General features: G+C 39.4%; 1 protein-coding gene across 5 annotated transcripts in view; it reads right to left on the bottom strand.

Annotated features, from left to right (window-relative positions):
* The window catches only part of LOC122305155 (WD repeat-containing protein 11), a 38613-nt gene extending 24574 nt beyond the window's left edge, over positions 1 to 14039 (bottom strand). For 3 of the 5 annotated variants that reach the window (XM_043117489.1, XM_043117490.1, XM_043117491.1), the window contains exons 1-6: positions 12845 to 14038; positions 9692 to 10172; positions 8987 to 9074; positions 8702 to 8883; positions 8241 to 8377; positions 966 to 1032 (exon numbers count right to left, since the gene is read on the bottom strand). In XM_043117489.1, coding sequence (XP_042973423.1) covers positions 966 to 1032; positions 8241 to 8377; positions 8702 to 8883; positions 8987 to 9074; positions 9692 to 10172; positions 12845 to 13842 — 1953 coding nt within the window. In that variant the 5' untranslated portion in view covers positions 13843 to 14038. Of the gene's footprint in view, positions 1 to 965; positions 1033 to 8240; positions 8378 to 8701; positions 8884 to 8986; positions 9075 to 9691; positions 10173 to 12844 lie in introns of all 5 variants that reach the window. The other 2 variants (XR_006241036.1, XR_006241037.1) reach the window with 1 other exon arrangement.
* Positions 14040 to 15148: the final 1109 nt, after the last annotated feature.

Genomic DNA, 15148 nt, shown 5'->3' with positions numbered 1-15148 from the left:
AAAAAAAAAATCCAAGTCCTAATTAACAATCCAAAGGTTAAAAAAAATAAAAAATCACTGGAAAATAGATGAATGCTTAGAATAACATATACTAAAATCGAGTGCCTCTTGGAATGAATTTGTGGTACCTACATTCTGAAAATTTTACTACAATATTAAAATGAGGTTACTCGTTAAAAACCTAATAAAAGCAAATCAAAGAGCATATCCTAAAAAAATTAGGTAAACTACTGAGCTCATCTTGAACAACTCCCACTCCGATAAAACTAGAGAGCAACAAGATAAACACACAGCTACCCAATCCCTTTGCTATCTAGGCAGTGGGGGGACACTAATGAGGAATGCCAGGTACATACAACATGGACATATAGAGAGACTTAAGCAAAAATGGCGAAAAGGTCTACTTGTCAAAAGAGGGGGATGCTTATAGCACTCTTTGCAAAAGAATCTGGCACTCAGTTTCCACGTAAACCACAAAAGAAACTAAATCAATCAATCCATAATACTGTGACTGAGATATCAACCTCAGGAGTATTAACAAGAAAATATTATTAACCTTTCTGCCTAAAGGATTCTGATTTTCATGCTATTGTGCTCAAATTTTTCTTTCGTGAACCTTGAGTTATGAAACACTTGGGAAGAAAGGAGCCTTAGATGCGATGGTTGGCAAATACCAAAACACATAATATTTTATGATAAGTAAATTAAAATAAAATAAAGGACATCACGTCTCCAAGGTGACCAAAACACATAATAATACTGACCACATACACTATGTCATGCATGTCATTCATACCTCAAACCTTCCAAAACATATAACCAAATAGATATATTCAAACAACAATAGTTGCAGAATCATATAATCTTGTCATCCAAAACCCATAGTCCCATAGTCCATAGATGACTTCACTCATTAGACAACATTTCAAGTAGGAGGAGGTAAAGAAAGGTAGCTGCCAAATTACCATGATGGGCGTTTTTGTCATTGCCCAAACCTCTACAGGCGCATCACGAAACAAAATTAGAAGATATCTGCAAATTTGCTAACATGATTAGACACAATATTACCTCAAACTGCAGATGAAGTTACAAACACCAAAAATAAAGGCACGATCATTTAAGAAATCAGAAGAGATACAGCACCAAATGAAAGTACAATTTCAATGAAATATCAGCTCTTCAAGACAATATCAGTCTGTACGAGTCAAAGAATATCAATAAAATATTTATACATGGAAATTTCGTCAATGAAGATATAACAACTACTGATCAATTTTTTTTTTTTTTTTGATAAGTAATAAGAAATTTTATTGATGTAAAGATAGGCATAGCCCAGGTACATTGGAAGTATACATGTGAATAAACCTAACTAAACACTAGGAACAGTTACAAGGAAATCATGGAAGCTGAGACCATTCAAATCTAAAGCAATGACCCAAATAAATAAAGTCTTCGAAAAAAAACTCCTAAACTCTACCAAGGAGCATTTAGAATCCTCAAAATGTCTAACGTTTCTTTCACTCCAAAGGCACCAAAGAATACATAAAGGAGCCATCCTCCACGCCTCCACGTAGCTGCAATTTGTGGTGTCCCAATGATCTCTCTCCAGCTAGCTAGTAATTCCACCACCCTTCCCAACATTACCCATGCCATACCCATTTTGCTGAATAAGTAATTCCAGATTTCCCGAGCAAACTGACAATGTTGAAGTAGATGGTCCGCCGATTCACAACTATTTCTGCACATAAGGCAGTGAGGCACCATTCTAGGATTATAAGGTCTTGTTTTCTTAAGTTGTCCATAGTTAGAATCTTCCCTAAAGATGTTTTCCAGACAAAGAAAACAACCTTAGTAGGTGCTATACTCCTCCAAATGTTCTTCCAAGGAAATTTGTGCCTTTGTTGCATGGTAACTGCCTCATAGATGGAGTTTACAGAAAAATTTCCTTTCCTAGAAAGTCTCCATTCCATCTTATCTTCATTTGTGGCAGCAATGGCTGTATTATACAACAGGCTAAGAAACTCCATAAGACCAGTCACTTCCCAATCTTGTGCATCCCGAGTAAGACTAATGTTCCACTCCTGTATTACCAGCAGATAAGCCACCCTAGCTTCTTTTTCCCATGCAATTATGCAAATAGTAGGATAAGCATCTTTCAAGGCCGTGTCTCCCACCCACACATCATGCCAAAAACTGACCCTACTGCCATCCCCCAAACACGGCCAGGTATTACTAGCAAAAGAGCACCAGTCTTATATACTTCCATAACCCCACCCCATATGCCCCCCTACCCTCTCTAGAACACCAACCCCCCATGCACATCCATACTTTGTGTCAATCACCCCTTTCCATAAGGCTCCCCTCTCATTATTATAGTGCCATAACCATTTCCCTAATAATGCCTTGTTAAAAGCCCTCACATTACAGACCCCAAGCCTCCATCTCTCAAAGGGATACACACTTTATCCCACCCCACTAGATAAAATTTAAACTCATCACCTATTCCACCCCATAGGAAATCACGTTGAATTTTCTTTATTCTGGTTGCAATGCTAGCAGGGAGAGGCAGGGAGAGGAAAGAGAGATAAGTAATATGTAGGAAGGTTGGATAAAGTGCTCTTGATAAGTGTAAGCCGCCCCCTCTAATTAAATACAGTCTTTTCCACCTAGCCAACCTGCACTCTAATTTCTCCACCACATCCTCACAAATAGTCTTAGCTTTGAAAGGAGCCCCCAACGGAAAACCAAGATACTTCAATGGCAACGAAGCAACCACACAACCCAAAATGTTAGCCAGCCCCCTAATGTTGCTCATCTCACCAACCACTACCATCTCCATCTTAGCAAGATTTATCTTCAAACTAGATACCGCTTCAAAACAAAGTAGGATGGCCTTCAAAGATTGTATATGTCCTGCCTTTGCCTCACATAACAACAATGTGTCATCAGCAAACAAAAGATGGGAAATAATTGTGGATCCCCACTGAAAAGCCAGAAAAAAAAAAAAAAAAAAAAAAAAAAAAAAAAAAACCACCCTCAATTGCAGCCGACACCATTCTAGCTAGAGCCTCTATTACTAGTACAAATAGTATAGGTGATAAAGGATCACCTTGTCATAGTTCCCGCAAACTACTAAAGAAGCCAACCGGATCCCCGTTTACCAAGACCGAAAAACGAGCCATTCACACACAGTGCCTCATCCACATCCTCCATCTTTCCCCAAAACCACATCTGCTTAACATATAGTACAGAAAATCCCAATTAACGTGATCATAGGCCTTCTGGTACTCTTGACTATATCCTGTTGTCCAAACACTCATTCGCTATAAGTTCCAAGTCCAATATTTGTCTCCCTCGCACAAATGCATTTTGAGACTTAGAGATAAGCTTGTCCATAATAGTGCTCATTCTATTAGCAAGGACTTTGGATAGCATCTTGTATATATTGCTCACAAGACTAATAGGCCTAAAATATTTCACTTCTATAGCACCCGCCTTTTTTGGGATGAGTGCAATAAAAGTAGCATTTAAGCTCTTCTCAAACTTACCAAAGGTGAAAAGTTCCTAAAAAACCTGCATGACATCCTCTCTCACCACCTCCCAACAAGTCTGAAAAAATGTCAAACTAAAACCATCCAGGCCCAGAGCTTTATCCTTATTCATTTTTCTGATAACTAGAAGCACCTCTTCCTCTTCAAACGGTCTCTCCAACCAAGCCATACTGCTATGATCCATGGACTCAAAAGCTAGTCCATCTAAGGTAGGCCTCCAAGCAACAGGTTATGACAACAAATGTTCATGGACTCAATAGTATTGAACCTCCTGTGTGAATTTGCAACACAATGAGAGAACTTTGTGCACTTATCCCCCTCCCTAAGCCACAATGACCTTGACTTTTGCCGCCACAAAATTTCATCCATTAGAATCACTCTTTCCAATTCAAAAACTACTTGCTTTTTCGGATATTCTCATCTCTTATACCCTCCAAGCTTTGTAACTCTTGGAATAAACTCTTCTTTTGTAACATAACATCACCAAATACATGTCCATTCCATGTCTTCAAATCATTCTTTAAAGCTTTCAATTTTCTAGCCAATACATTACTTGAATTACCCTGTAAGTGATAGCAACTCCACCATTGCCTCACCAAATCCACAAAACCCTCAACTTTTAACCACATATTCTCAAATTTGAAATGCCTTCTACCTCCTAGGATTCCCCCACAATCTAGCATGATGGGGAAATGGTCTGAGCATACCCTAGGAAGTCTTTTCTGACATTGATCTGAAAAATGCGACTCCCATGAGGGAGATACAAGGAATCTGTCCAGTCTTGACCAAGCCTGGTTAGAAGACCAAGTAGGTAAGTCCAAAAGTTCCAGCTCGGAAATGAGATCTGAAAATTCCCGCATGGCATAGTTTTGTCGCCCCTCTCCCGATCTTTCGCTGGAAAATCTTGTCACATTATAATCTCCACCAATACACCATGGAACCTCCTACCAAGAACACAAGCCTACAAGCTCATCCCAAAGCAACCGCTGCTCACAATCCAAATCAGGACCATAAACCCTCACAAATACCCATACAAACCCATCCTCTATATTTTTAAAAGAACACCCCACCAAAAATTCTCCCACAACTCGTCAAAGTCTCCACCACCCTTTTATCCCACATAACCAAAACTCCACCCAAAGCCCCTTTCAAAGGTAAGTATGACCATCCTACATATTGACAGCTCCATAAACTCCGTATAGTTCTTCTTGTGATAAGCTTCAACTTAATTTTCTGCAAACAGATAATGTCCATCTTCCAATGTCTTAACAAAGCTCATATCCAAAGGCGCTTGTTAATCTCATTCAGTCCCCTAACATTCCAACTCAGAATTTTGGGCTTCACTTATCAACTATACCGGCCCTCCCTTTGCTCCTACCACGGCTTGCACTCCCCTCATTTCCATCATAATTGATAGACCAAGATAACCCTTCAACTCCCTTTTTTTTTTTTTTGGATCCTGCTCCCAGTTGGTAGTGGCTAGCCTCAATTGCTGTTAGCAATGCCTTAAATTGGTCAGCATAGCCCTCATACGAAATCCCCATGCAACTCTGCAATTCCTCCACTTTTTCATTACCCAATCAGGTGGTAGAGGAGGCACAATACTGATTAGGCAAGGTTCCTCCCATGAGAACTCCCCCCCCCCCCCCCCCTTCCTTCTTCGATTGAGATTCTAGAAGGCTAAAAAAGAATCAAAGCCTTCCCCTTCTAGCTCCCCCTTCTCCATCACGTCCCCACTCCCTGTAACTACACTACCTTCCACTGCAAGAGGCTCCTCTCCCACCATCAGCATTTTTTGTGGCATATCAGAGCTCATCGGCATGTTCTGACCTTCACTCAATGGCAGCCCATCACTTTCTTCCACTGCAAGAGGCTCCTCTCCCACCATTAGCATATTCTGACCTTCGCTCAGTAGCAGCCCATCACTTTCTACCACTGCAAGAAGCTCCTCTCCCACCATCCGCATTTTCTGTGGCAAATCAGAGCTCCCCAGCATTTTCTCTGTCTTACTAGTACTCCTCTGGCTCTTCTACTTGTTTTGACACTCACCCTCCATCCTTGCTCCATCTACGGTATACCCCACGAACTCCCCTTCTTCTACAGCCAATGCCTGAGAAGCCTCTGTCGGACCACCAACTACCTCTCTAGGCACCACCGACAATTTCTGTGCCAGCTCTAGGGCACTCAGCCCAAATATCGGCTTCGAAAAGGAGGATTTCAGATTAGCCGATATATCGGACGTCTGTATTTCGGGGATCCGACACCCCTTTTCTCTCCATGCCTTTCTCAGGCTTTGGCATATACCCGGCCCATCTATTTTGGCCTTCCCCTTCAACCCATCTGACTGAGGCCCTCTAGACGAGCCCATAGGGGCATGGCTGCTTGAAGGATCCCTTCTTTGGACTTCATTCCGATCCCAACCCAAACCCAAGCCCAAGCCCATCCCTCTATTCTCCTCAGCCCGCCTAATAAGCCAATTTGACTTTGTCCTACTTAACTTCTAATTGATTCTTTAGCTCCAATAGCATGCGTTCCTCCATTTCCACTTTCAGACCGATCACATCCCTGCCATCTCTCTCAAGGCTTTGGGTACCTATTGGATTGGTTTCGCTACTTTTTCTTAGCAGACCTACACCACCTCTCGGGCAGGCCAATTTGTCAGAACTAGCCCCCAACCTAATACTTTCTCAAGGTTGTTGAAGAGCCTCCCTACACGACCAAGCAACTGGTTGCTCCACTTTCTCAGGTGGTGGCGGAATAGCAGAACCTCTTCTAGCCTCCCTCAATGCTTCCACCAACTTACTCCACTCCCTACCATCCCTGTCCTCTGGAATAATAATAAAACTCCAATGACCACCTCCACAAACTCCATATAACAGCCCCTAGAGTTAAAACAGCGCTGCGCAGTGTATCCCCTGCCTCCTTCCCTATAAGCAGCATAAAACACCTTTCTCCCAGTCTTCAAACAATCCTCCAGGGCTCTTATGAACCATCGTGCCGTGCCTAAACCCAAGCAAATCTTTGTAACCACTTCTCCCTCTCTCAATAATAAGCACATGTCTACCATCTCTAAAAACCTCAAACTCCTTAGACTCAATAACTACAAATACTGAATGCCCCATACCACTCTAGACTCAAAAACTCACCGCAACAAACACAAGCATCACCATGAAAAAAAGTTTTCACTTTTCCTTATTGAGATTTAGAGTGTACGGAGAGAAAAGTTATGAGTGTACAAAGAGAAAAGTTTCTATTAAGTTCCTATGGAAACAAATATGACATAAAAAATACTACTGATCAATTATATGAAACCTAAGCAACTATCTTAAGATCATAGATAAATATTTGTCGAATACATCTTCCATTTCCATTTACTCAATATTTTCCAAGATGTTCATTGAACACGACTCTCCCTAAAACTGCACACACTAGTTTTTGAAAATATTTTATGATGTAACACTTTTGATGACAAGAAATCCCAAAGACCGTACAAGCCCAACACATCTTTAACCCAGTTAAACCCTGAACTCGTGCAACGTGTCCCCATCACATGGATCAGGTAAATCATCAACTATTCACTGATGGGATTTGGCTCCTACATATTTATCGAATTGGAAGGAAAAACTCAATGTTCCAATATATCAAAAATGATTACATTCCCCTCTATATATATAGATGATAATACTCATCTATTTTAGGGATATTTACAACTTACTTAGGAAAGAATCAAAACTACCTAAAACAGAAAGCTATAAAAATGGAAACTCATATCTACGGATTTGGTAACAGACTACCAAATCCCCTAAAATCTTGGGATAAGAAAGCATGATCTGTTAGCTGTAGATCTCCTGAATCTTAGCACCTAACATTGCTGACAGATCATCAAATTAAATCTCCTAAAATCATGGGATAAGAAAACATGATCTGTTAGCTGTAGATCTCCTCAATCTTAGCCCCTAACATTGCTGACAGATCATCGAATTAAATCTCCCTATAATTCTACAATATTTTATAGTGTAACACTATTAGTCCTTCCTAAATAAACATAACCTACCAACTGCAGCTCTGACAGAAAAAGAAATGCTTGCCAAACAATTATTTAACATTTTCAACATTCCAAATTTTTTTCTTTCCCTTTTTCAATACCCATTTGGTACAATCTGTTCCAGATTTGTAAGTAGCAAATATCCAACAATTATATATATATATAGATCCATGCTCAAGCATCCCCAATTACATTCCTACATACATATTCAGACTATAATTTGAATGTTTCCCTCCCTACCTACTTAGACAATTGATCGCGACCGGCCAATGGATGAGCTTAGACTGTTTTTCTTTACTACTTTATTTCATCGGTTGATCGTAATAGACTTAAATGGCATAAATATTCATGACTTCCTTCTATTCCTAGCCTAACAAGTATAAGTGTTGCTCTTGTATACACCTCATGCACGGTTTTCATCAACCAAGAGAAATCACAACTCTGTCCTATTTTAGTTCTTTTAGGTTATCAAACCAAACCAACACAATCTAGAAAAGGTTTTTACCTATAAGCTACAGATGACAAGCTTAGAATATATTACTTTTGCATGGATAAGGACCGACGAAATCACACAATTTCAGATATAAGATGTTAAATCGATGGGCATAAAATAAAGATGAGAGAACCCATGGTTCAGAGCCAACCTTCCAGATGAAGAAGCCCTTAAAGCTCTTATGGGCGCGCGTTCTGGCTTTTGTAAAACCCGAAAAGTTTTATTCAGGCCACTTCTAGTACAGGTAACAACAAGCCTATTGATGTAGCCTCCGGATTTTTCATTCACCTGGATCAACAAAAGTTAGCGTGCACCTAAGCATAAAGTGTAGTAATGGACATGGAAATGTTTTAAGAAAAATGAACAAATTTCATATAACTAGAGGATAGTGAGAAAATCATCACCCTAGATGCCTGGCAGCAAGAAAAGATGCAAATCGAGAAATTTTAATAATGTAAAACAAAATAAAGCAAAGCAAAAAGAAACAGGAAAAAAGTGGTAGGGGAAAGAATGGGGGTGTGCTGAAACAAATGACATATAAATAGAACATTTTTTTTTTTATAAGTTTTTTAAACAAAAAAAAAAAAAAAAGCCTAATCAAAGATAATCCACCTGACTGTAAGAAAATGAGACCAGTCTAGAATTTCCAAGCCACCGTAATCCTCTAACCATTCCATTATGAACAGAAAAACTTGCAGCAACAGAATTGGCAGAAACATCAACGATATCAATTGTCCCAATTTGAGTTCCCAAAGCAACCAGTGGAACAGCTACAGCAGGATAGTTTCCCCCACCTTTAATAAATCATACTAATCAGCATACAAAGCATTGCCATTTTTTCTTCAAATCACACCAAATTGTAGTGTATTCAATAAAATTATACGTAAGGATACTAACGGGCCAGAGTAGCTGTTAAAGAAGGGGAAGGTACGGCCAGCATGGTCACAGTCGAAGAAAGAAGCTGAAGCTGTCCAACTAAGCTAATCTGCATGAGTGACATGACTTGTAAGTATGGATGAAAAAATAAAGAAAATGCCCAGACAAAAGAAAATAATGATATTCATCAGTGATAGCATTTTTCAAAGGATAAACAACACCAAAAAGAAAAAAAATAAGGTGCTATGTCCACCCTAGGATGCAATCTTGACTCAAACAAAAAGAAATGCCAAAAATCTTAGGCAACTTATACCACAATAAAGTAACAAATGCACAACAACGCACCATCAAATAGTCAACCCAAAAGCTCCATGTTAGTACTTTCAAATATTGGGCTAGAGATAAGAGATAACCAAGCCCAATTAAACAACATTCATTAAATTTTAGTGTGGTACAAAAGTTCTAGAATACTTCATTCCTGCACTGGTGGTCTTTGGCAATAAAGCTTTTCAGCTCTCTTTGAATACTCTCTTTCTACCTCTGTGCGTGTGTGTGTGTGTGTGTGTGTGTGTGTGTGTGTGAGAGAGAGAGAGAGAGAGAGCTTATACTTAATAATTGGGTTTTCCCGTAGTTCATGTCATAATGCTACTCCTTTTATCTAGCTTGTGACAGCATTGACAGATATGAAAATAAAAAAGGACTGTAGAAGAAAATAATTATACAAACCTTAAATGACATATCTTCCAAGGTAGAATTTGATGGGCCACTTCTGCTACCATCCAGACACTTCAGTTGCTTACCTGCTTCCATCGCAGGTCCACCAGTAGAAGAAACTACCATGCTAGCATTGGTCTCTGGAACCGGTGCTTCACTGACATCAGCAACCAAGCCCAAGTTTGTATCGTCCTTCTGCATGCTTTCAGCCCCTTCAGCAGTCAAGAGCCAGTTCCAAATTTTTCCATCATCAGAAATGGAGATTAAATGTGTCTTAGAAACAAGTAGCGGTTCATCACAAAAATCAAAAGGTGAATCAAAATCCACATCTGGAGAAGAAGAATGAGGTACATCAGAATAGAGCTTGCCAACATTTTGGAAGGTAGAATCTGATTGGCAGATGAGTACAGCAAGAATTGAAGGAGAAGGGACAGATGTGCCTATCGAGGGAATCAACTCTTCCATTGAGCACATTATGTGTATCTGCTCTCGTCTGTGACAATATTCAAGTAAGTATATTCCCTTTGACCAGAAACCATTTGCCATCTAATCAGTTTTATGATTATCCCAAAGAAAACAAAAATTAAGTTAAAAAATCAATTGATGCAAAGTATTTTTTTAGTAATGAAGGATTCTATTGAATTGACCCGAAGTATTAAGACTTTTAATATAACATTCAGAAGCTTCTAGTTGTAGAGATGAACAGACACCTGTTAACATAAAGATAATGCAGTGCAGGTTTTTTTCGGATAAGTAAACTGCAGTGTGAAGTATTTCCAGCAGTGGCAGTATCTTTACTCAGTATTGTCTAGTCTCTGGATATGTTCAGAACTCTGGTAGCTAAATGATAAGACCCCTCTCATAGCATCCAAGATGCCCATAACCAACTTAATCAGAAATCTCCAACTTACTCTCACGTAAATTCACAACGTCTTTACTAGCTTCTTTAAGTACCTCAAAAATCATCTCAGCAAAAACATTGACATTTCCAACTTAATATCAATAAAAAGTTAGGTGCCTTTTTTCTACAAGTAATAGGTGCCTTATGATACCTAACGTTCCGAAGATTAAATTAATGCAAAATCATTTGGTTTTCTAGAAGGCTTAAGTTTCTTTCTTTTGGGAAACTGGACCCTTTTAAATGAACTGAATTTTCCTTCTCAAAGAAACACATGAATTTCTACAATGCAACTCTTCTGACCCAGCTTATCAAAAAAGAACTATTCAAACCCAACATCTATCATAGTCAACAACTCTTTCAATTAAATGACCTAAGGAAGGCCCAAGCTGCTACAATTAGAGAATCCCAAAATCATTATAAAGTGCAAGAACTCTCCCTAGCAAAATGAGACCACCTTCCTCTATTCAATCCGTGGAATTACAATATCCCCCTCAATTTTTTTTTTTTGGTAGTCCCGACTAATTTAGGGGGTGCTTAGGCCCTCGGCAATGAGTTTCCCGCAAGTGCACGTCGAGAAATTTAAGGGGAAATTCCCCCAATCCGATAGCCTTAGAAATTGTTTGCAACCAAGAGTGAATCCTAGACTTGGAGGGAGCATACCACCAAGACCAAGGCTCCACTCTTAAATCTGGTCATTCCATCATGGGTAGCACAGCTCAGGTCCACTTCTAGTTGCATTTGGCTCAAATATTATTTGTAACGACCCAAGGAAGGGCCTAAACCACATCTAGACCCATGCTTCAAAAGAACTAGTCAATGTTGCAATTAGAAGCCTATATATCATTATAAAGAGCAAGAACTTCTCCTTCCAAGTAATGCGTAATCCTATTCACCACCTTCCTATACTCAATATGGGGTTAGGCTGTACCAGAACAGACGGGTCCAACCGTCGCCAATGGGAATGGCCGCCGGAGTCCGTAACCAGTGGAGAACCAGTCGGCCAACGGTAGGAAATACAAGAAACTGATGTCGGCCAGTTCAGTCCCGGTCTAAACAAAGTTCAAACTGCAGAACCAGTCGATATAATATATATATATATTTTATATATACCTTAGGGAAAACGACGCAGTTTTATTTAAATGATTTAAACGGCATCATTTTATACCCACGGTTTTGAAAAAATACATATGAAACAATGCCGATTGGTTTAATACACCAAACAGCGCCACCTAAGCCCCCCTTCCCCTCAGTGTGCCACTCTCTCTCTCTCTCTCTCTCTCTCTCTCTCTCTCTCTCTCTCTCTCTCTCTCTCTCTCTCTCTCTCTCTCTCTCTCTCTCTCCGATGCCATCGATCCATTTAAAATTTGTTGATGGGGTTCTTGCTCCGTTGCCATCCCTCTCTCCCTCTATCCATTTGTGCCATTTCAAACTTCCAGGCTTTCAACTCTCTCTCTCAGATTCTCTCATCTCCGATTCAATTAAGGTTTGTTGATGGGGTTCTTGGAATGATTTTGTTGCGAGATTTGTTGATGGGGTTCTTTTAATTTTTCTAGTTTTTGTAATGATTTTGTTGTGAAATTTTTTAATGGGTGTTCTGAAGTGTAAACCGACATGAACACCGTTGAACCGATGGTAACCAACCAAAACTACACCGGCCGGTTTCAGTCGCTATCACCCCTTGAAAAACACATCACCGCACCAATAGGGTCAGTTTTCAACCCTAATATGGCGTATTAAAGTTACTAATGTCAAAAAATCATATAGTAAACCTACTTGCCTGAGTTGCTAACTTAGAGTTGAAGTAGCATTTGTACAAAATGGCCTCTAAATCCTAGATATGGACCATGCTAGACCCTGAACAAGACTAGGGATTGCAGTGGCCAGGTCAATTACAAAAATAAAGGGATGTGGCATATGTGTTTTTGTATTGGAACATGGTATAACCTCGTTCCATTGCTACTAAAGATCACTTGGTAGTAAGCATTCTGGTCATAAGGCAGTGACTTAAACTGAGCCACCTATCTTATTGATTGTCCTAATTAATGCTTCTTAGATCGATGAATATTATTTCTACTACTCTTCCGTGGGAAACTCACGAATTGTTCATGTACAGCTAAATCCCTTTGTTCTTTCAACATCGTATAGTGGCAGAACTTGGTATCATAAATTTTGAAACATGGTAGATAAGATGACTGAAGCCTAGTGTAGACTATAACCATATTTTCAAAAAAAAAAAAAAAAAAAAGGTAAAAAATAATGCTCACTCTTTACGGCGCCAAGTACTGAGCTTCCCATCAAGATGAGCACAATAGAGTAGGTCCTTATTCGGATCGGGCAAGACGTCAAGAAACTTGCCGCAGCCACGAGGCAGCGCAGTGGTGAAGAGCGCGGTCTCGTACTTCATGTCAAACACCACCAATTCCCTCGGGAATGATACGAAAACAATGTGCCTCCAATGCGGCGAGAACGCGAACCTGACCATGTAAAGAGGAAACGCCGCCGAAGCCGGCGACAAGGAATTGGAACCGTTAGTGGAGGCGGCGGCATCTCTCTCCAATTTCTGCAATTCGGCGCAATCGGTGGGGATCTGAAACTCCCTGAGAATTATATCAGCCTCCGTCTCGCCGAGGACTTTGACGGATAAGAGGAAACCCTTGAGGCCGAGTACGCAGAAGTGGCGGGAATCAAAAGGATCACGGCGGAGACAGGAGAGGAACTCGGGCGCGGCTTCATACTGGAAGACGCAGCGCCCGGAGGAGATGTTGTAGAGGGAGAGAGTGGAGGGACCGTTGATGGAGGCGAGGAGGCAGGAATCAGATCGGGCCTGGACCCAACAGAGATCCTGGACGCCGGATTTGGAAGCGGGATCAGTTTCGAACCAGAGGACTGGAGATCTGGAGCGGAAATCGAGAAGACAGATGCGACCTTGACGGTCGGCGGCGGCGAGGAGGAGGTGGGAGGAGGAAGGTTCAGTGGAGAGGAGGTCGCGGCGGAGGGGGAGAGGGGTCCAGCGGACGGAGGTAACGAATGGGGAGAGAGAATTGGAAGAAGTGGAAGGCGGAACAGGGAGGGGGAGGGTAGAAACAAGTTGGAGAGAGCGAGAGTCGAGGACAGAAATGGAGCTGCCGGAGGGAAAGGCGAGGAGGCCGGAGGGGCTGAGGTCAGAGGATCCGAAGTTATTGCGGCTCGGAGGGCCCGGCAGCATGGAGTCCCAAGAGTCTTGGGGTGAATGTACTGGTGGAGCTGGTCTAGGGCTCGACATTGCCGATTATGTCTGTGATCGTTGCGAACCCGAGTACAGATAGAAGCGAGAAAGATCCTCAGGTGTGATCTGTCCGACGGATGGGGCTGTGGTGTAAGGGGGTAGGAGGTGTGAAAAGTATAACGGTTGGTTTCTTGGGTAAGACTTTCAGAAGTGACACCGACTCTCTCAGAATCCAGGCGGAAAAGATAAAAGGACGTTGCTACGTCCACAGAAGACAGAAATCCTCCACCGATCAGTGCATTTCCTTTTTTTTTTTTCTTTTCTTTTTTTTCTTTTTTTTTTCAATTTTTCTTTTAACATTTTTTAAAACTACTTAAATATTTAAAAAAATCACATATTTATTTAAAAACACTTACTTAATCATTAAAAAAGAAACATTAAAACAATTTTCGATAAAAAATTTCGTTAACCCATTTCTGTAGGAGTAGTTTTCCAAGATAAAAAGGGTAGGATTGGACAGTAGTATTACAATTTTAACTTTCACAAGAAAATTTAAAATATTATTTTTTAATATTATTATTATTTTAATATTTTAAAATTTAAATTAAAATTAAAAAATAAAAAATTATTTATTATATTTTATTTTAAATTTAAAGAAAATATAATAATGAAATCAGATTAAAATTTTATATTTCTCTCACTTGTCAAATCTGTCTGAAATTTATTTAACATATTTATTAAATAAAAAAAAATAGTAGACTGCTAGTCTCAATTTGACGTTTTAATTCTTATGAAAGCAAATATTAAAAAAAATTGAATAATAGTAAAGCCACCTCTTTCAGCTTTACTTGAAAGTTATCACTGGTATTTTTTATTTTTTTATTTAATTTTTTATTATATAATTAAAAAAATATTTTTTAATGATATTGTAAATTTTAAAATAATATATTCAAAATTATTAAAAGATACATATAAAAAAATAAAACACATTAAAATAACTAATGGTAGAGGAAGCTGGGAGCCGTGGTTATAGTACCACTCAAAAATTATTCTTTCACAAAGGGTGACTCCCATTGAATTTTATAAAAAATAAATTTATAAATTAATGAGACTTAATGTACTTTACATATCCATTAGTTATATCAATTGAAAAATTTATAAATTTAAAACTTTTATTATTTTTTATCAGATTTCTAAGAGTTTAATGAACAATCTTATTTATTTATAATCTTTACTTTTGAATTTAATTTTCCTCTCTAACACAAAATATTAGTGTAATTTCTCACATGTTTTGGCATGATTTCATTTTTCGCATTGCCTTGGAGCGATGATGGTTAGACATGATAGTGCAATATAGTGGCAT

This window comes from Carya illinoinensis, chromosome 3 (assembly GCF_018687715.1).
Source record: "Carya illinoinensis cultivar Pawnee chromosome 3, C.illinoinensisPawnee_v1, whole genome shotgun sequence".
NCBI lineage: Eukaryota > Viridiplantae > Streptophyta > Magnoliopsida > Fagales > Juglandaceae > Carya > Carya illinoinensis.
The sequence above is the reverse complement of the archived record's forward strand: the minus strand, read 5'-3'. Positions and strand labels throughout refer to the sequence as shown.